The 22,232-nt window shown below is 41.5% G+C and overlaps 1 protein-coding gene across 11 annotated transcripts in view; it reads left to right on the forward strand.

Moving 5' to 3' along the window:
- DLGAP1 (DLG associated protein 1) overlaps window positions 1-22,232 on the forward strand; it is a 511,134-nt gene that overhangs the window by 443,276 nt on the left and 45,626 nt on the right. For all 11 annotated transcript variants that reach the window (XM_056138347.1, XM_056138349.1, XM_056138348.1 and 8 more), the window contains one exon: window positions 8,215-8,306. In XM_056138347.1, the coding sequence (XP_055994322.1) occupies window positions 8,215-8,306 (92 nt within the window). The remainder of the gene's footprint in view (window positions 1-8,214; window positions 8,307-22,232) is intronic.

Here is a 22,232-nt window from a genome sequence, read left to right on the forward strand (position 1 = left end):
CCTTATGTGGAGATATATATATATGTATATATATATGTATATATCACTGTCCTCCCGTTGTTCATCAATTTACTCGAGTGGGCACCAGTAACATCTCCATTGTGAGACTTGTTGTTACTGTTTTTGGCATATCGAATACGCCACGGGGAGCTTGCCAGGCTCTGCCTTGTGGGCGGGATACTCTCGGTAGCTTGCCAGGCTCTCTGAGAGGGATGGAGGAATTGAACCTGGGTCAGCCGCATGCAAAGCAAACACCCTACCCACATGCTATTGCTCTAGCCCATCTGTAAAGAAAAAATATTTCCCTCAAAGATTGGTTGTCTCCTACTTTGAACCCCATCAAATGTGGTGCAGTACTCATGGAGTAACAGTAGGGTGTGTTGTATGAAGTGTTGTATGAAGTGTCACGTGGCTGCATTTGCGCATTCCCGCATACCTGAATTTTCTGGGGATTCACTAGTGGGTAAGGCTTGACCCCCAAGTATGCAGTACTTTGTGACTGAAAACTCTCTATCCAACTGGACCTGGAATGGAGATCCTTTGCCCGTATCCCCCTGTCTCTGGCAACTCAGCAGTCACGCCCATAAATCACCTCTGGCTGGCACCAGATAATCTCACCATTGGTCACCATCCAGATCACATGTCATTCTCTCCTGGAAGGGAGCATAACATAACTCTCGCCATAACCATGCCGTAGGATTCCACCTCAGGCTGTTTCACTCAAGGAGCCCCAGAGGGGGGTGGGTGAGACCCCTCCCTGCCCCAAGGGACCCAGCCCCTGTAGCTGAAAACCTCCAGAACTCAACCGCCGCCATGCTCAAGGCTGTTCTCCACACACTCGAGCTGAACCTCACCCACGAGTGAATCCCCACTGTTGAATCTTAAAGTCTTTAATCCACTTTGAGCTACTTCATGGATATGGCGTGTCCTTGTTTTTACATGTGCCAATCCAGTGTTTCCAGCACTCTTTGTTGAAGAGTGATATATGATGTGTAAAGCATTCCAGTACTAAGTAGTGGTAGTGGATGCTGCATATTTTCAGTTATTTTAGTATAAAGGGTGAAAATATGATAGCAAAATAGATATTCTAATTCAGATCAAAAACCAGTAAAGATTTCTTTTTGTTTGTGTTTTGGGCCACACCTTGCTGTGCTCAGGGATTATTCCTGGCACTGCACTCAGGGATGACTCCTGGTGGGCTAGGGATTGAACTCAGGTTGGACACATGCAAGGTAAGCTCCTTTCCAGTGTACTAGCTCTACAGCCCCCAGGTGAGGATTTCCCTAGTAAGGATCTACCAGGTAAGAATAAACAGGAATTCCTGTTTATTTGGAACCCTTTGCCCTTATTAACCAAAACACAAAGCAAGAACATGAAATGTGGTATAAATATTCCAATGAAAACAAGTTTTCTCTTATTTGCAGATAATATAAAAATTAATTAAAACCCATTCAAGTTCAGTGGTGTGAAAGAAATAATAATAGAGAAAATTAAAACTTTTCCTTATTTTGTTTTGGTTTGGATTTTGATATTTGAGCCACACCCGGTGGTGCTCAGGGCTTCCTCCTAAGTTCTGCACTCAGAAATCACTCCTGGAAGGACTTGGGGTGACACTATGTGGTGCTGGGTATGGAACCCAGGTTGGCTGCATGCAAGGCAAGTGCCCTACATGCTGTGCTATCTCTCCAGCCCCACAACTTTTCTCGATATTATTATGTACCATTATTTTTTGTGCCACACCTAGCAGTGACAGGGTGCCACTTCTGGTCACGCCTGGCAGTGCTCAGGAGATTATGCAGTATCAGGGAATTGAATCTTTCATTTTCACGTTCAAAACATGAGCTTTGGCTCTTTAAACAATCTCGCTGAACCCTCCTTATCATATTAACAAACAGGAATGAAGTAAAAAGAACCCTTTCACAAAACTATGAAATGACAGGACTGAGTTTTCAAAAAAGTATATAATACCTATCTGAAAGCAACATAAAAATCATTCCTTATATAAAATAAGTATGAATAAATGGAAAATTAGTCAATATTATTACATAGAAAATGTAGTATTTAAGGGGGTATGGTGCCGCCAACAGGTCAATCTGTACCTGTAAGGTGAGTGCATCAGCAGCCTCATGGCGCCTTCAGACTTCCAGATACCCCCAAATTGCTGCTGTACCTCTGGCCAGACCCCAAAAACTTGGGGCAAAGTTTACCAAGAAAGTAAACGGCCAAAAGTTAGGTATGTGGGAAACACACCCACAAACCACCTCCAGCTTAGCTATATAATTGGAGGCAAGGCCTCTTTGGTTCTTTATTGAACTGCTTAATGGACATGGTCCCAGAGACTCAGAAACGAATCTCAGAACCCAGTGGCTTTAGGTAGAAATGCGTCTGGTCTCTGCAGTAGGCTACCGGTGCTGGGCCAACCCAGGTGGGAATAGGTTTCGTGCCTTGGCCTGTTCCCCCTGGTGGCCCAGTGGCCACCATCTGTCTGAGGCCACTGGATAGTCACATTTGGGCCCCCAGTGACGGTGCACACAGGGCCTCACGGGATGAGGGTGGAGCCGGGCTTGTCCTCCCCACCCCAACGAGACCCCAAATCATCGCCCACGAATGGCCTCTCTGGCTCCTGATCAAGCTGCTTAACGGCCATGATCCCAGAGACTCAGAAACAAATCTCAAAACCCAGTGGCATTTGGCAGAAATGCATCTGGACTCCACAGTACGTTACTGTCACTGGGTCACCCCAGGGAGGAAAGGGTGTTGTCCCTCCGCCAGCTCCCTCTTGGCGACTTGGTGGCTGTCATCCTCCAGAGGCCATTGGACAGTCAGGCTTGAGCCCGCAGTGACGAAACTTGTTGGGTCTCACGGGATGGGGGGGGGGGGGAGGTGGAGCCGGGCCTGTCCTCCCCACCCTAACGAGACCCTAAGTCATCGCCCACGAATGGCCTCTCTGGCTCCTCATCAAGCTGCTCAACGGCCTTGATCCCAGAGACTCAGAAACGGATCTCGAAACCCAGCAGCTTTTGTCAGAAATGTGTCCGGACCCCGCAGTAGGTTACTGTCGCCGGGCCACCCCAGGGGGGAATGGGTACTGTCCCTCCGCCTGCTCCCTCTTGGCGACTTGGTGGCTGTCATCCTCCAGAGGCCATTGGACAGTCAGGCTTGGGCCCGCAGTGACGAAACTTGTTGGGTCTCACGGGATGGGGGGGGAGGTGGAGCCGGGCCTGTCTTCCCCACCCCAATGAGACCCCAAGTCATCGCCCACGAATGGCCTCTTTGGCTCCTCATCAAGCTGCTCAACGGCCTTGATCCCAGAGACTCAGGAGCAGATCTCTAAACCCAGTGGCTTTTGGCAGAACTCCCTCCAGATTTAAGTGTTAAAATTTCAGAACTTCAAAACCACATGGCCCTACTGCAGCCACACATCATATGTTATTCATAACCAGCAATAGAACACAAATTGTCTATTGTTGCCTTTTCAGCAGATCTGAGTGTTGGAGTAAAATCTTAAATAATGGTGGGTCTGGTGTCAAAATAGTGAATGTGATCAAAGTAGAGAGAGAGTAATGTAGAAATCATTTGCCCCACAGGCAGGGGGAGGGTGTGGGAATGGGGTATACTGGGATTTTTGGTGGTGGAGAATGGGCACTGGTGAAGGTGCAGGTGTTTCATTGTATGACTGAGACTTAGACCCAAAAGCTTTGTAACTGCTCTCACGGTGATTCAATAAATAAAATTATAAAAAATGGAAAAAAAAAGTAAGGTGGAGTTCATGCACAATTCAATCAGCTAATCAGTGGCTGAATAAATAGCAGTACTCCTACAAAAAAAGAAAAAAAAAGAAAATGTAGTATTTATAATGATCTCTCAAATTAACATTAACATATTCCTCTCAAATTAACATAGCATTAACATATTTAAAGAAATGCCAATAAAAATTTCTATGTGGATTTCAGGAAGAGAACTCAAGTTGTAGATTGCATGCTTCCCTCATATGCTATCCACTCGTGTAAATTCAATCCCCAACAGCATATGCGCCCCCCAACTCCATGTCTCCCCCCAGCCCAGTAGATTGCTCCTGGTGGGCCCAAGCTCTACATTGTGGGGCCAAGTATCCCTGGGCTTGGCTCCATAAATAAATTCCAACGTGATCAGAATCCCTTAGCAGAAGCTAGTAGAAGGGACCTGACAATTTGTTGTTCAAGTATATTTACAGGAGGTTTAATCTTCCAAATAGCCTAAAATTTGGGGAGGAGTTAATTATGCTAAAAATAATTGTAGCTAAAGACTTGGCACAGAAAATACCAATATTTATTATAAAACTCTATTAGGAAAATAAGAGTGGATCAGTAAGACCAGTAGTTAAATAGACAAAAAAAAAATTGCATTCATATGTATCTATATGGGAATAAATATCTGAGTAAAGTTTAGTGTGACAAAGTAGTCATCTAAAATAAAAAAGATGAATTAACAAAAAGAAGTCGATTAGTTGGTGGCTCCGCTAAGGGGAAAATGTTATTCTGTTTTGTGTTCCTGGGCCTCATCCTGTGGTATTTGAAGGCTACTCCTGCTTTGTGCTCAGGGGTCACTGCGGGCAGTGCTCAGGGTACCATGCAATGCCATGGATCCAACCCAGGCCATGTGGGAGGCCCGCTGAACTCTCTCTGGCCCCAGCTCTACCATGAACAAGCTTTTCAGAATGGTAGATTAAGGAAATGAAGAGAGAATACAGTGGGTAGGGCACTGGCCTTGCATAGGATCAACTCAGGTACAATCTCACACCTCACACAGGTCCCCAGTTTCCACTAGGAGTGATCCCTGAGGGCAGAGCCAAAATAAAGGATGTAGCCAAAAAATAAAGGATAGTGGTTTTAAAAATTAAATGTGGTGAAAAAGCAAATAGAAAAAAAAATTTAATCTGCTGAAGCTAGGGTTTGGAGATATAACTCAGCAATAGAGTGTTTACCTTGTGTGTGTGTAGCCTTGGATGTGAGCTCCAGAATTGCAAAGACCAAAAGTGCTTCAAACGATACTAGATTGTATTGCACAGCAATGAAGAGTCTCCAGAACAGGGCCAGAGAGAGAGAGGATGAGGTTAAGGTCTTCCATGATGCTGGCTCAGGCACTGCATAGACCAGATCAGCACAGCATACTCAGGCTCTTGCTTATTGAACCACTGGCTTAGATTACCAGAATCTCCTGGGCCTCCAAAGCACCGTTTAGGAGACAAAAAAAATTCCACCAAACAGTTTCTACAATGAAGGACAAAGTTTGAAATATGACTGAGAGAAAGTAATTGCAATATAAATAATTGAGAAAGTTCATATGCAATAAAGGGATCCTATACATAAAATATTTAAACAACTCAATAGAAAAAACCATAAACCATGGTTTTCTTTGAAGTGATATTAAGAGTAAGAGATATAAAGAGAGGCAATTTACAAATAGGACTACAAGAGAACTATACATATATTTTGCCTGTATTTGTAATTTGCAAATACTTAGTATTGATGAGAAGTTGGGAAATGGATACTCTCATGTGCTAATCATAGGAGGATGGTGAAAAAATATTTAGCAATATCCCTTACAACTAAACATGCTCAGTACCTTCTACCTAACAGTTATGCTTCTAAGACTTTTTTTTTTCACAAATGACACTGGCAGCATTGTTGTAAAGACATGTAAGAAATATTGTTATGGGACTGGTGTGATACAATGGATAAAGCATTTGCCTTGCATGAGGACAACCTGGGTTTGATCCACAGTAATACATATTGTCCCCAGTGTACCACCATGAGTGATCCTACACATTGCCAGGTGTGGCCCCCCAAAACAAAACTACAACAACAAAAAAAGAAATATTATGAGACACCCTTACCTGACAACATTCTCAACCCATAAAAAGTAAATTCTTTATAATCCCCCAACATTTTTTAAGAGGCAATATTAAGTCTAATACTTTATGTAGTAGCGCTAAGAAAAAATTACCCTGATGCCATGTTGTTTACATAGTTCTTAAAAGGATAACTTATTGGGTTCATAAAATGGTTAATGTAGAGCTATATACACTGACATCATAAAATGTCCAGAAGTAATTGGTAATGAATAGATTGCAAAAATATGTGCATAGCTAAATCTCATCTGTGTACACTTAATATTATTATTGTAACCATAATTTCACTGTCACTGTCACTGTCCTCCCATTGTTCATCGATTTGCTCAAGTGGGCCCAGTAACATCTTCATTGTGACAATTGTTATTGTGTTTGGCATATCGAATATGTCATGGGTAGCTTGCCAGGCTTTGCTGTGCGGGCAAGATACTCTTGGTAGCTTTCTGGGCTCTCCAAGAGGGGCAGAGTAATCGAACTCGGGTCAGCCATATTGGTTGCGTGCAAGGCAAATGCCCTACCACTGTGCTATTGCTCCAGCCCAATCATAATTTATATTTCATATATTCAGAGATGGACATATATACATCAACAGATTGATAGTGATTCTTAGGAGATTTTAGCTTTCTCCATTACACAAAAATTTTGTATTTCAATTATATATATTTTGTTTCTATTTAATTTAATTATCACTATCACTATCACCCCGTTGTTCATCAATTTGCTTGAGCAGGCGCCAGTAACATCTCCATTCATCCCTGTCACATGCTAGTGTAGCCCGATAGCATACTGGGAGCTCTTTCAGGGTCAGGGGAATGAGGACCATTATTGTTACTGTTTTTGGCATATCGAGTATGCCACGGGTAGCTTGCCAGGCTCTGCCATGTGGGTGGGATACTCTCAGTAGCTTGCCAGACTCTCTGAGAGGGATGGAGGCTTTTGGCGCAGCCTCTAACTTAATTATATATTTAATTATATGTATAATTTAATTATATATTTTTTAAAACTTAACAAATCTATAGAATAATTAGTCCTCCATCCACAGTATTTATGGGTATATCGAAGACAAACAGCAGAGCCTGGCAAGCTCCCCGTGGCGTATTCGATATGCCAAAACAGTAACAATAATGAGTCTCATTCCCCTGACCTTGAAAGAGCCTCTAATATGGCACCATTGGGAAGGACAATTAAGGAGAGGCTGCTAAAATCTCAGGGCTGGGACAAATGGAGATGTTACTGGCGCCCATTCGAGCAAATCGATGAACAATGGGATGGCTGATACAGTGATACAGTGAATTATATATATCTAAATTGCATTGAATTACTTTCCTATTTAGAAAAAAATTTATTATATATAAAAAAGAACAATAAATCTAATTGCTCTAATAAAAATATATAAAATCTATAACAAAGTTGATCTGTCACATTGGTTCCTAATTATATATGTGGACACATTTTCTACATGAATAGATGAACTACAGGGAATATTAACTGAAACTCAAAGTTAATTTTTTGTTTGTTTTTGTTTGGGGGCCATTCCCAGCTGTGCTTAAGCCTTAAGCCTGGCTCTATGCTCAGGGATCCTCCTCATGGGCTCAGGGGGACCATTTGTGGTGCCGGGGATCAAACTCAGGTCTGCCATGTACAAGGCAAGTGCCTCCCTGCTATGCTCTCCCTCCAGCCCCTCAAAGTCAATTTCTTAATGTAAGGAGGGGAAAATGGAGCCATCCTACCCCTTATGTTAATAAGATATAATACTAAATCTCAAAAAATCCACAATTCTAAATGCAATAAAAAATTGTCTTGATTCATTTGTATTTTATTATCTGAAAATTAAAAATGCCTAGAATCATATAGTGCTCCCTTCTGATATGTTGCTCAGAGGTAAGTAATTGCCCTCCAATCTGTAGGAGTCATACATGTCAATTAGGCTCCCTAAGCATCAACAGAAAGGTCAGCAAGTCAAAGCACTGTCTAATAATAAGCTGGTTACTGTCATCAGATATACAAATACTGAACAAAAAATTTACATACCCCATGGGACCAGAGTGATAGCACAGTGAATAGGGCCCTACCTTGCATACGGCTAACTCAGGTTCAATCCCCAGCATCCCTTATGGTTCCCCCAATCCTGCCAGGAGTGATCCCTGAGCATGGAGACAGGATTAAGCCCTGAGCATTACTGCATTACTGGGTGTGGCCCAACAACAAACAAAAGAGCTTACATATCCCAAGACATTATGTAATCTCACAGATATGTCTGACAAAATATGATATTGTTTTCCAAGCAAGTTGATTAAATGGAACATCACTCTTTGTTTCTTCAGGTGGATGATGCTGAAGAACCTGACAAAATCGGGGATAATAAAGCGCCCAGTAAGTTCCAGTCCATAGGAGTGCAAGTAGAAGAAGAAAAGTGGTGAGTTCAGATGTATTTGTTGTCATTGGCTACAACATTGCCAAGTGAATGGCCAAGTGGATGGTACAAATATGTCTCCCCATACACTTCCTTGATTCAATGATACTCTCAATTACCTTTTGGTGTTATATATTTGTTTATGGTGCCTGGGAGCAAATCCAAGGCCTTGCTCATATAAGGCAAGTGCTCTACCATTTAAGGAGCCCGTTTGCAAGCATTTATAGGGTAAGTTTGAAGTAGCACTGTCCTCCCGTTGTTCATCAGTTAACTCAAGCGGGCACCAGTAATGTCTCACAACAAATTATGTAAGACTTGTTGTTACTGTTTTTGGCATATCGAATACGTCACGGGTAGCTTGCCAGGCTTTGGCGTGCGGGCGAGATACTCTCAGTAGCTTGCCGGGCTCTCCGAAAGGGGCGGAGGAATCAAACTCCAGTCGGCCTTATGTTGGCTGCATGCTAGGCAAATGCCCAACCTGCTGTGCTATCGCTCCAGCCCAAGTTTGAAGTAGTATTACTGATTCCCTTCTCTAATTTAATACCAGTCTATTTAAGTTAGCTAAAATAGCAGAGTAACCAAACATCATTCACATACATGCACATAAACTCAGTTATATTGCCAAATTATTCCTCTTCGGAAGAAAATCTCTCAGTTTTAGATTTCAGGTCTTTTTTTTTTTTTTAAGAATAGGATTTATCATATTCCATTTAAAAAAATTCCTAGTCTTTAATAATGTCTTTTGTTTAGCATATGCTCAATGAATGCTAAATGCAATGAATGAATTGATGAATGAATGAGGAGGGGAAGGGAGATTCTTTATCATTATCCTGGATCTCTGATTCCTTTAGACTGCTCTTTAAAATAAATTTAAAATTAGATCACTCTAAAGTCTTAGTATCTTGAAGTAAGACATTTAGAGTTTCAGAGATCGTGTAATTTGGTTGTTGGAAGAGACTTCTGAGGTCAGTATTTTTGTTTAATAAATGAAACCTTAGTTGAGAGAGTTTACCTGACATTCTTCATTGAGTTTTGGAGTCTGTGGCAGTTGGAACTGTTTTATTGATAATATTACCCACATCTTCTAGAAATGTGCTTTGCATATACTAAATTTTAAAGTGAGAAAAGGAGCTTTATATCATAAATTGGATACCATTCCAACATTGCCACCAACTTGCTGTGTGTTAATTAGCACAAATAATTGGATGAGAGTCACCCATCTATCTGTCAGTTACCAATTTATTATCATCGCTTATCACCATTATATATGTAATCTCTCCTACATGCAAGTCTTCACATAGCATAACTAAAACTCTGAAAAGAATATCATGGAAGAGGTCCTTATTTACAGCTTGTGGTATTGCTTCTGTACTTGTTCTTAAAGGTTTTCAATATACATATATACATGATATTTTTATGATTATATTTGATAGGGTTTTATACTTCTAAAACAAAGTAAATTGGTACAACTAAAGTTAGCAATAGTTTTGCATCTCTTCATACTTATTGTCTTAGTAATCACGTCATGAGACTATTGTGAATAAGATCACTCTATGAAGGATATATGTGATAAATTTTCTTGATCACTTAATCATTTGATCACTTCATATCCCGTTACTCATCGAGTTGCTCGAGCAGGCACCAGTAGTGTCTGCAATTGTCCCTATTGCGTGCTAGTGTAGCTTGACGCTAGCACCCAATAGTGTCTGCTTGCTCTAGGAACACAAAGAGTCTCAAACATTCAGGGTCTTCACGAAGAAACTGACCATCTCGTAGGTGGGTGACCACGCGTTCTTTTGACAGCCTGTGAAATCCAGTCAGTAACAGCTCTAGTCCAGCAGTCATCTCCAAATTGCATTATGTGTCCAGGCCATCTGATTTTCGATGTCTTGGCAAACGAGACAGCGTCCCTGATTCTCAATCGTTGATGGAGGTCAGAACTCTGGATTCCTTCTCTCACTTAAGTGAAGCATGATACTCCAAGCATAGCTCTTTTGATTCCTCTTTGGGTGACCTGAATAGCGTTCTCATCCTATTTTCCTAGGGCCCATGTCCCTGAGGCTTATTTTAGTGCAGGGACAACAGTGGAGTCTAAGAGATATGCCTGGAGCCGGAGGTTCTTCGTCCTCTTAGCTATTTCTTCGAAGCTCTTGAAGGCATTACAAGCTACTCTCTTCCTCCTGCACAGCTCAGTATCAGGTCGTTCGTCACGTTGAGTTCTCAACGTAGGTACACATAACTGCTGCATTCAGAGATGTTCATTCCGTTGAGAGCAAATGGAGCATCAGGAACTAGTCTGTTTTTCATAAACATTGTCTTTGTGAGATTCAGCTGCAGTCCGACCTTTCCATACTCACAGTCAAAGTCGACCAGCATTTGTGCCGCTTGGCTAATGTATGGTGTTATTAGAACGATGTCATCAGCGAAGCGGAGGTGGTGTAGTTGCCAACTGTCTATCTTCACTCCCATTCCTTCCCATTCCAGTTGTTGCATGACATTCTCAAGGGTGGCACTGAAGAGTTTCGGTGAAATGGTATTGCCCTGCTGAACCCCTCTCTTTACATCGATGATCACTTCCTTGTAGAATTGTGAGATCCTGGTGGTGAATCCATAATACAGCTCATGGAGGATCCTGATGTATTGAGTTTGAACACCCTGTTTGTCTAGGGCTTCGATGACCGTTTCAGTCTTAACAGAATCAAAGGCCTTCTTTAAATCAATGAACGTTAGACAGAGCATCATCTTGAATTCCCGAGAAACCTCAATGAGCTTGATTACGATGTGGATATGGTCAGTCGTGCTGAATTTTTTTCGGAACCCAGCTTGTTCACATGTTTATCCTTCATCTAATGTTCTGCCAATCCTATTCAGGATGACTCGAGTGAACAGCTTGTAGACAACGGACAACAGGCAGATCAGGCGATAGTTGCCAATATCGTGGACGTCTCCCTTCTTGTACAATAGAACAGTCCTGCTGGTTTTCCATTGGGACAGAACCTTGTATTCAGACAGGTAGTGTGTGAAGAGCCGAGCCAGTGTATTGATGTAGTACTGATGACAGATTCTTCAGGTTTTGGGTTTGACCTTGTCCGGACCGGGTGCTGGTCACTTCTTTACTTCTTTCTTCATTGGTAAAAAAGCGATAAATTATCTATCACTGTAAAAATGATCATCATATTTTAAAAGATAATTATTTGTAAATTATACTACATTAGCAAACATAAGGGAAATACAGAGGGATTTGAGGGTTAGAGTGTTTGCCTTGCATGTGGCCAACCTGGGTGTGATCCCTAGCACTCCATATGGTCACGAGAACCTAGCCAGGAATGGCTCCTGACCACAGAGCAGGAATTAGCCCTGAGCATGACCAGGTGTGGCCCCCAAACAAACAGACCCCCCAAAAATAGGGAAATTCTCATGTTATAATGTTTGAGGTGGTTTTATTGTTTTGTTTTTTTCCCTCTTGGTGCTGGGATCAAACCCAGGCCCTCAGAAATATGAGGCTTGCATTCTGTCACCGAGACATAGTGATACAGCCCCCATGATTCAGTGCTAAGTGAAGAATTTGAATACATGACACTCATATATAATAGTCATGAAGATGAATGAGGACTGAAATTAAATATGTAAAAATGATGAGTTTAAGGGGTTTTTTATTCTAAGAAGTTTACTTATTGTGTCTTTCTTATTTTTTATGATTTTTATTTTTATTTATTGTGCCTAGTTTTATGAGTTTTATGAATTTTTATAATTAATTTAATTATAATTAAGGTAGCTTGGTTACAGTACTATTAGCATTTGTGGTGTTGATGTACAGTCACTCTACCACCACCAAACTGCACAAAACCCTTGGCCACTGTTCTATGTCACCTATAATCCACCTCTTCATTCCCCCCACTCCCAGAATACCCTCCCACTGATGAGTATTTAATCCAAGGCCAAGGGTTTGTCCTCATTCTGTATTTATTCCCTTGTTTTGTCTTACTGTATGTCACAGATGATTGAGATCATCCAGTATTTGTCCTCTGACTTCTGATTTATACCCTCTAGTTCCATTAACCTGCAGTGAACTGTAAGATTTGTAACCATTGGTTCTAATACAGCTCGTTGTTGTTGTTGTTGTTGTTGTTGTTGTTGTTGTTGTTTTGGGGGCCAGATCTCGCTACTCTCAGAACTCAGTCCTGGCTCTGTACTTGGAGATCACTCCCAGCAGTGTTGGGAACCATATGGGGTGCCAGGGATCCAACCTGATAAGCGAAGTTCAAGGCAAAAGCCTTATCCAGTACTATCTCTCTGGCCCCCAAGACAACTCTCTGGCACAGGTCCCTTCAATTATTTTAGAAAAAAAAAATTTAAATCTTAACTTAGGGGGATGGGGAGATATCAGCCTTGTGCAAGGCAAGGGGGTAAGAATCCCATAAGGTTCCCAGAGCACCACTGGGGGGTGTGGCCCCAAACAAAAACAAAACAAAAATTGTAAATTATTTCTTAAAGGGCCAATTTAGTGGTGATGAATTTCTTTAACTTTTGTTTGTCTGAAAAAAAAAAACTGAATTCTTCCTTTAAATCAGTCTTTTCCATACAGCACTTGGTGTATATCATGTCTTTCCCTTCTAGCTTTAGAAATCTTCTTCTTCCTCCTCCTCCTCCTCCTCGTCCTCCTCCCCACCCTTTTCCCCCCCTCTTTCACCAGACATGAACTCCCATCTCTCACCATCCCCACTATGGCAAACGGTAGGGCATTCGCCTTACAAGCGGCCAACATGGCCGACCCGAGTTCGATTCCTCCGCCCCTCTCGGAGAGCCCGGCAAGCTACCGAGAGTATTCGATATGCCAGACACAGTAACAACAAAGTCTCCAATGGAGACGTTACTGGGCCGGCTCGAGCAAATCAACGATCAACGGGAGGGCCTTTACCTTTACCTTTACCTTTACCAAGTTCTGTAACCAGGTTCTATGGACAAACCTGACATTAGTTTGATCAGGATTCCCTTCCCTGTGACAGCTTGCTTCTCTTTCTTGTTTATCGGTTTTTCTTTATCTTTCATTTTCTCCATTTAAATCCGTCTGGGTTTACTGTGCTTGTAACTATTTTATCTTCCTGGATCTGGAAGTTCCTTTCTTAGCTTGGGGGAAAATTCTCAGCTTTTTTGTTTGTTTGTTTGTTTGTTTTGTTTTGTTTTCCTTTTGGGCCAAACCCTGTGATGCTCAGGGTTACTCCTGGCTCTGCACTCAAAAATTATTCCTGGTGGTGCTCAGGGGACCATATGAGATGCCTGAGATCGAACTTGGGTCAGCCTTGTGCAAGGCAAGCACCCTGACCACTATACTATCTCTCCAGTCCTAGAAGTTCTCAAAGTTCTCAGCTATTATTTCTTCCAATGAAGATTCTATTTGAATATTCTATTCTATTTGAATAAAGGCTATTTGATCTCTGGCACTGTATGATTCCCCCAAGCCTTGCCGGGAGCAACGCCTGAGCATAGAGTCATCAGATATAGCCCCAAAACAAAAACCAAAAACCAAATCAAGCAAAACTTTGCCCTCTATCTCTCTCTGTCTCTCTCTTTCTCTCTCTCCCCTCCCTCTCTCCACCCCCCCCACCCCCACTTTCTGGGATCTCTTCTTGAGGCTATCCCAAATAACTCCTATATAATCTACATTGCTTTTAATTCCTTCTCTTTTTGCTGTTTTACCCGCACTCTTAACTTTGAGCAACTCCATTTCCATTTCTTCCATCTGCTGTTGAGCCCTTCTATTGTATTTTTTAGTTCCACTGGTGTACTTTTTTGTTCTGTGGTTTTTGTGGGGGTTTTTTTTGTATTTTTGTTGAGTTTTCATATTTTCTCTGCCTTTCTTAAGTTCTTGTTCATTGATCTCTGTGATGCTCAGAGTTACTTCTGGCTCTGCACTCAAAAATTATTCCTGGTGGTGCTCGGTGGGCCATACGAGATGCCTGGGATTGAACTTGGGTCAGTCTTGTGCAAGGCAAGCACCCTGACCACTGTAATATCACTCCAGTCCTAGAAGTTCTCAAAGTTCTCAGCTATTATTTCTTCCAATGAAGATTCTATTTGAATATTCTATTCTATTTGAATAAAGGCTATTTGATCTCTGGCACTGTATGATTCCCCCAAGCCTTGCCGGGAGCAACGCCTGAGCGTAGAGTCATCAGATGTAGCCCCAAAACAAAAACCAAAAACCAAATCAACAAGCAAAACTTTGCCCTCTGTCTCTCTCTGTCTCTCTCTCTTTCTCTCTCTCCCCTCCCTCTCTCCACCCCCCCCCACTTTCTGGGACCTCTTCTTGAGGCTACCCCAAATAACTCCTATATAATCTTCATTGCTTTTAATTCCTTCTCTTTTTGCTGTTTTACCCCCACTCTTAACTTTGAGCAACTTCATTTCCATTTCTTCCATCTGCTGTTGAGCCCTTCTATTGTATTTTTTAGTTCCACTGGTGTACGTTTTTTGTTCTGTGATTTTTAAAAATTTTTGTTCAGTCTTCATATTTTCTCTGCATTTCTTAAGTTCTTGTTCATTGATCTCCTCATTTCAGTAAGCATCATTAGGACAATAGCTTTGAAGTCTTTGGGGAGCTTGCGTGTCTGTAGTATTGGAGTTCTTTCCAGACGGTTGTCTTGATCACTGATATGGATCAGTTCCTCTATCTCCATATTATGTCTGGTGCTCCACGCTTGCCTGGGCAGTCACCAGGGGTATGAGATTGTAAATGCTTGGACGCATGTGTGCGCCCAGTTTGAGGACTCTGGACAGTGATCTGAGGCTCCGAGTCAGCAGTGCCTAGCACCCATCAGCCTTCCAGCCACAAGGAAATGTATGCCGGGGAGGGTGGAAGAGGAGATTCAAGGTTCAATCTGAAGTGGTAAGGATGTACATACTCCTAGCTGGCAGAAGGCAGAATCTAGGGACTGTGACTGACAGGAGAGCAAAGCAGTGGCTAACTGGATATGCTTCAGGGGCACTTTCTGACTGTAGGGATATGACTTTCTTGCTGGTCAGTCAGACAAGTACTGGCAGGAGCCGGCCTGTTGGTCTGGTAGAAGCCAGCCTCTTAGTTGGCACTCAGCCTCCAGCTAGAACAGCTGTATGCCAGGGTAAGGGCAGCTCGTCTCAAGGGTTTACCCTCAGGGTCTGTTGCTTAGAGTGAACCCAGTATGTAGACCAATGGCACTGCTCTCAGTGAGGTGGCCAGAGGTCACTGAGGTGGCGCCTGCCAATGTTTCCACCCCTGTTTATAGTTTCTTGCCTCCTGTTCCAGTAGTGTAAGTATATGGTGGTATTATTGGGGTTCCTGAGATTCAGTGCAACACCTGCTACTCAGGATAAGGTTCCACACGTTAGGAACCTCTTCCTGATGGCAGCACACAACTGTGGGGTGGGCTTCATTTCTGGTAAAGAAGTCTCTCTCTCTGTCTCTGTTTCTGTCTTGCTGTCTCTATCTCTATCTGCCTCTCTCTCGCTCTCTCTCTCTCTCTCTCTCTCTCTCTCTCTCTCTCTCTCTTCTGCCTTTCCAGGAGCCCTCCTGACCTCCTGGTTCTTACTGTGAAAACTTTGTCAGAGTTTTGGGTCATTTATACAGAGCAGAATTCAGAGTAATGGAAGTTATCAGGGATAAAGAAGAGCATAATGATAAAGAGTCAATTTTCCCAGAAGACAGAGAAACCCATAATGTTTATAGGCCTAACAAGAATGTCCAAATATATGAAGCAAAACTGAGACACTTCAAGGAGAAAAAGGTGAATCTTCTATTATAATTGGCAACTGCCACATCTCTCTGTTAGAAATGGAGAGATCCTACCACAGTGGCGGCCAGAGTCAAGATGGCATGCACAGGATCTGGGCCCAGACAGATTATGGATAATTGTGGCGATGCCTGTGATAACACAGGTAATAGTAACTTTCCAGTTACTATTTCCACACACTTTTGCAGTTTTCTATTGAGAGTAAGCCATATCTATGAGGAATTTTGACAAGTATGTAAGCCAGGGATTCACTGTTGCCATAAAGAGAGAGAGATCTCTGCTTGCCTTGTGTGACTGAAGCATGGTTTAGGCCAGAGAAAAAGGTATCCAGCTCTTCATTACAAGTGGTAGCTTAACTGGAGCTGTGCTGGCAGCAAAAAAAAAAAAAAAAAAAAATGGACCAGTGAATGCAGTTGGATGAGCAACAGTGAATGACATTTTCCTGGCTTTAATTATTTTGTTTTGTTTTTCACAATCCTTCCCACCACTACCATGTTGCTTTTTAATACAGTAATCATTTTCACCTTTTGGAACTTATCAGCAATATAAATAGGACCTCTATTAGTGTTTTTATTCGCTTAATAATGCCTGAGATTTAATCCAGGTCTCATGCATGTAAGGCATTCTCTCTATTGCTGAGCCACATCCACCCCCATTAGTAAGACCTTTTTTATTGTTTTTTTTTTTTTATTATTTTTAGACTACACCCGGTGGTAGTCAGGGCCTGCTCCTGGCTCTGCAGTAGGAATCACTCCTGGTAGGGCTCAGAGAACCAAATGGGTGCTGGGGATCCAACCCCCAGCTGTGTGCAAGCCAAGCACCTTATCTACTGTACCAGTTCTCCAGCCCCAGTAGAACTTCTTACCAGGATTTCTTTAGCAAATTGAGCTATATTTCAAAATATTTCAGGGTCTGAGGAACAGTAAAGGAGTCAGGGACTTTCCTTGCAGATGACAACTTCCATCTCTGAGCCCACCAGTAATGATCTGAGCACAGAGCAAGGAGTAAGCCCTGAGAATCACTAGGTGTGACCACAAAACCAAAATATAAAAAAGAAAGAAAAATAAAGAAAGAAGCTACCAAGTCACAAAGAGACATAGAGGAAACAGATGTAAATTACTTAATGAAAGAAGGCAATCTGGGAAAGCAAACGACTTTATGCCAACTACAAATAGTTACATTTAGCATTCTCTGAAATACATCACAATAAAGACAGTAAAATAATGGAACAGGGAAGAAATGAATAGGCAGTGAAAGTATTCCATGTAATACGACCATAGCTAATACAGATCATTGTATATGTACCAAAATTTATAGGACAGTGTTCTTCAACCTTTTTGCACCTGAGCTCTGGCACCTGTTCTTCATACCAGCAATTATAACAGGGCAGGAAATTAGTGGCTTTTACATCTTTCTCCACCTGTGGAGTGGCACTGGTCTATGGACAGGTGGTTGAAGAACACTGCCATCAAATATATGACATTAAGAATTAGCTATATTCTAATCTCTGAACTTTGGATGCTAATGATGTGTCAGTGTATGTTCACTCACCATAACAAATGTGTCGTGCTAGTGGGGTAGTTGGATGTGGGGAGGGGAGACAAAATATATGTGAAATTGCAATGCCTTCTACTCAGTTTTGCTGTGAACTTAAACCTTCACTAAAAATAAGTTTTGTAACAACATTAACTGAGTTTTTCCTGAACTGCTTTGTTTCGTATATAGAAAACTTTAGAAAAATACCTGAGGCGCTGGAAACCCTCTGTTTGTTATTAACTGTGTACCTATAGAACCTCTGTAGATTAAAGGCTCACAAATGCAATGATACTGTATTTCTCCATACTTTTCTGCCTATTTTGTGGTTGTTGACTCTGAAGATACTTCATCATGGTATTCCAGTTCGCCCATGAGCTGCAAACACTGGAGATCATATACTATCAGGATTACAAACAAGAGTGTCTTTGGGTCATGGTTGATATGTGGGGAATTAAGAATAGGAGAACTTAAAGCAAGTGCTTTTCTAAAATCAAGAATATTAGGATCAGGAAGAGAACTCAAAAGTGTGTGAGTGCTTGTGGAAGCCAGATTCTATCCCAGGCACCACCACATGGTATGAGGGTACCCTAAGCACAGCCATGTGACCACACAGGAATGAAGAAAGAAGTAGATCAGAAAATTTATCTTGGAGGCTGGAGAGAGAATAAAGTTTGTGTGGCACTTGCCTTACATGTGGCTGACTCCAGTTCAGTTCCTGGCACCCCTCATATGTTCCCTGAGCCACACCAAGAGTAGTTTCTGAGTAAGGAACCAGGAACCCCTGAGCATGGCTGGGTGTGTCCCCAAAAAACAGCAATAACAACAAAAATTGTTCTCAATTTAATATTTTGACTTCAAGTACATTCGGTGGTGCCAGGGATGCAGCTCAGTGATATATGACTCACATGTATGATGTGAGGGTCTGGGATCCAGATCTCTGGCACCAAACCAAATACACAAGAACAAAACAGAAACAACATTTTATAAAAAAAAAAAAATTTCCCCTATAATTAGCTATTCTGTCTTACCAAATTAACACTCGACACATATCTATTTAAGGAATGCTAAATACTGCATTATTTGTTGTTATTTGTACATACTTGATAAGTCATATACAAATTTCAGTGGAACCAACAGAACCAACCAATGGAAGTATATAGGATGGTCGGGTCCACAGAAAACTCATATGATTTACTTAAAATTTATTCCTCAGGGCCAGGGACATAATCCAACAGGCTAGAGCACATGCTTCACATATGGGAGGTGAACCCATCTCTTCCACTCACCACTTACCACCAGAGCACTAAGCAGGGAGCAGGCCCTGAGCTCCACTGAATGTGACCCCAAACAAACCAAACATTCACAATTTCATTTTCATTTTATAGTGAACCTCTGCAAAATAAACAAGCATTTAAACTTAGTTTATTTTTTTATCTTTCCCAAAGAAATTTATTGCCAAGCAAAAAGAGATCTTACATTTTCTATGTCTAGTTATTATTGTTTTTACAATTTTGCTGGTAGTGTTTAGATAGAATTTTGAAATGCAAAATTGAGAAGATAATACTACCTAATGAGGTGGGTGGTAGGATTTTTAATTATCGAGTGATAAAGATGTTTTTACATTGAATGGCCAATACAATCCATCTCTTCCTTTCCCAAATAAAGAAACTGATAAATGACTGTGACCTAACAAAAAGTGAGAAAAAAAGAAGATAGATCCAGAAAAAAGAAAGGAGGTTAAAAGATTCTCTAACAGGTCAAAAGACTCATTCTCACCTTTTGAATCCATTACAAATATTACTACCAAAACTAACACAGCCAAATCATCTGTCTGTTATGAGATAGACTTGTAAATATAGGTGATCTTAGTGTTCTTAAAACAAAAGGAGTAAGACAATAACTAAGAAACCAATCAGCTACAAGGAGAAAATAAAACTCAGTATTACAAGTCTTCCTGGTATGTTCATAAGCAATTAGGACATCCTCAAAAAGTATCACTGGTCAGGGAGAGAGCTAAAGGGCTGAAGCACATGTTTTGCATGCTGAAGCCAAAGATTCAATCTCTAGCATCACATGGTTCCTGAACACCAAGCTGCAAGTAGTCCCTGAGTACCACCAGGTATGGCCCCCCAAACAAAACAAAACACAAAAACTGTTAATAATAGGTGTGCCCCATCTATCCTCCAGGGCTGTTTAATGGCACACTAGTGCAGAGTGAAATGCCATGTAAAATCACTAATTAAAATGCCCTGGTAATCTCAAGCTAGAGATAATGAATCTATGTGATTTTCAAATAAGACTGTGTTTCTTAAGTCGGTGAAGAAAATTGTCTCTGTCAAACAAACATTGGGCTAGTTAGCTTCAATTCTTGTTTTACAGATGAACTTGAGGCGCTGGTTGACACACAACATTTATTTGCAGATAACAGTACTGATCTAAAGCAAAGGGGACAATTCTTGCCCACACCTTCCTCAGAAACTCCCCATCCTAATGCTACCAAGCATCCTGGTCCCACTTATCCTTTTGATGATTCCTCAGGAGTTCACCTGAGGTGCTCCTGTCTTTCAAACTAGTAATTATCAAATCTCCTCAACCAGTCCTTTCCATAGGTGAGAGAAAGGCTTAGGGCCCCCAGGGATCTTCCCTTTAATTCTAAGTAATCATTGTGTGTCAAGGATGGCTAAAACTAAATTTTTACAGTAGCCCATTAAGTGAGTCAGTCTTGTACTGGACACAAAGATGAATATGATGTTTTCATTATGAATGTAATATATAAATTTACTTGGGATAAAACATGCGAACGAACAGCATGTTAACATTTTATAACTGATCAGCTTTTCAGTAGTTAAAAAAATCTATATTTGTGTAGATAGTCTTATAAAGTACTTTATAAGAGGTCTTATAAAGGTAAAGGTAAAGGCCCTCCCGTTGATCGTCGATTTGCTCGAGCGGGCCCAGTAACGTCTCCATTGGAGACTTTGTTGTTACTGTGTTTGGGATATCGAATACTCTCGGTAGCTTGCCGAGCTCTCCGAGTGGGGCGGAGGAATCGAACTCGGCTTGGCCATGTTGGCCGCTTGTAAGGCGAACACCCTACTGCTGTGCTATCGCTCCAGCCCATAAGAGGTCTTATAAAGACTTTTTATAGTCATTCTTTTTTTATGCAGAAGTATTGCTATTTGTTCAGCCATTGGATAGGCCGATTGAACTGGGCATGAACTCCACAGTCATTCTTATAATTTTGTACTAAACTACCTAATAAATAAAAGTATACAATCTTTATACATTATAAGAACTTGCAAATTACCAAAGCAAAATAAAATTTCCTAGAACCTTGAATTAATATTTCTTACTCTACTTTTATCCATGAGCATTTTTAAAGCTGTGAAATCATCCTATATATAAAATTTAATATTTTAAAGAATCACTGTAACACAAAATGTTATTATGATAAATTTATGAAAAATACTTATTTTGTGGTCATACAGTATTCAAGAATATGGATGGGCCATATTTGTTTCCCCTTCCTCCCAGTACTGACTTCTTGCTTATTTGCTTGTTGGAACCATACCTAAATGCTCTGTACCATATGGTGCTGGGAATTGCGCCAGGGCCACTGTCATGAAAAGCATGTGCACTAACTCTCTGAACTCTCTTTCTGGACCCTAGATTAACTTTTGATTAAAAATAGCAGACAACAAAAATATATGCATCTATCTTTTTTTTTTTTTGCTTTTGGGGTCACACCTGTGATCCTCAGGGGTTAGTCCTGGCTCGGCACTCAGGAATTATTCCTAGTGGTGCTCGGGGGTGGGGGAACCATATGGGATGCTGAGAATCGAACCCGGGTCGGTTGCATGCAAGGCAAACGCCCTACCCGCTGTACTATCACTCCAGCCCCAGCACATCTGTCTTTAAGGTCTTCTAAAACTAAGCAAAAGTATGGCTTTTTTGTTTATTTGTTTTGGCATAAAGTGCCAATGATGAATGGAATCAGAGAGGGTACAAAAACAGCATTTTATTTTTTTTTAATTTTGGGGAGTGATATAGTACAGGGAGCCATGGAATTGGTTTGCATGCAGTCCCACCAGGGTCCATCTCTGGCAGCCCAGATGGTCCCTGAAGCCCCGCCAGGACTGATACCTGAGCGCAGAGCCAGGAGTAAGCCCTGAGCATCTCAAGTGTGGCCCCAAACCCAACAAAATAGTAATAAAGAACCCACATTAGCAACAAAACTGGCTTTACTGAACAACAGTGGAGGGATGAAGATGGAGCCAAAACCTTGAACTGCAGAGCCTAGTCACAGCCCCTCCTGCTCTGGCAAAAAAACAAACAAACAAACAAACAAACAAAAAAAAAACTGGAGGTTGCTCTTTAAAACAGAGGGGTTTTGTGTGTCTGGAGGACATTAGTACAATTGAGGTCAAAGTTACCTCGACTGGAAATAGGAAACAAGTGAAAATTTACAAACAGTATGTTGAAGCTCCTGTTTCTTCTGCTCATGAAGCTCCCAGAGTCCCACTGACAGCACAGTTTTCCAGACAAGAATGTGAGAGTCAATTGTAGGGATATGACCAGCCTGATTTTAAAAATTCATTGAAAGTAAAATCTGGGGTCTGTAAAGAAG

This window comes from Sorex fumeus, unplaced genomic scaffold (genome assembly GCF_029834395.1).
Source record: "Sorex fumeus unplaced genomic scaffold, SorFum_2.1 ptg000128l, whole genome shotgun sequence".
Taxonomy (NCBI): domain Eukaryota; kingdom Metazoa; phylum Chordata; class Mammalia; order Eulipotyphla; family Soricidae; genus Sorex; species Sorex fumeus.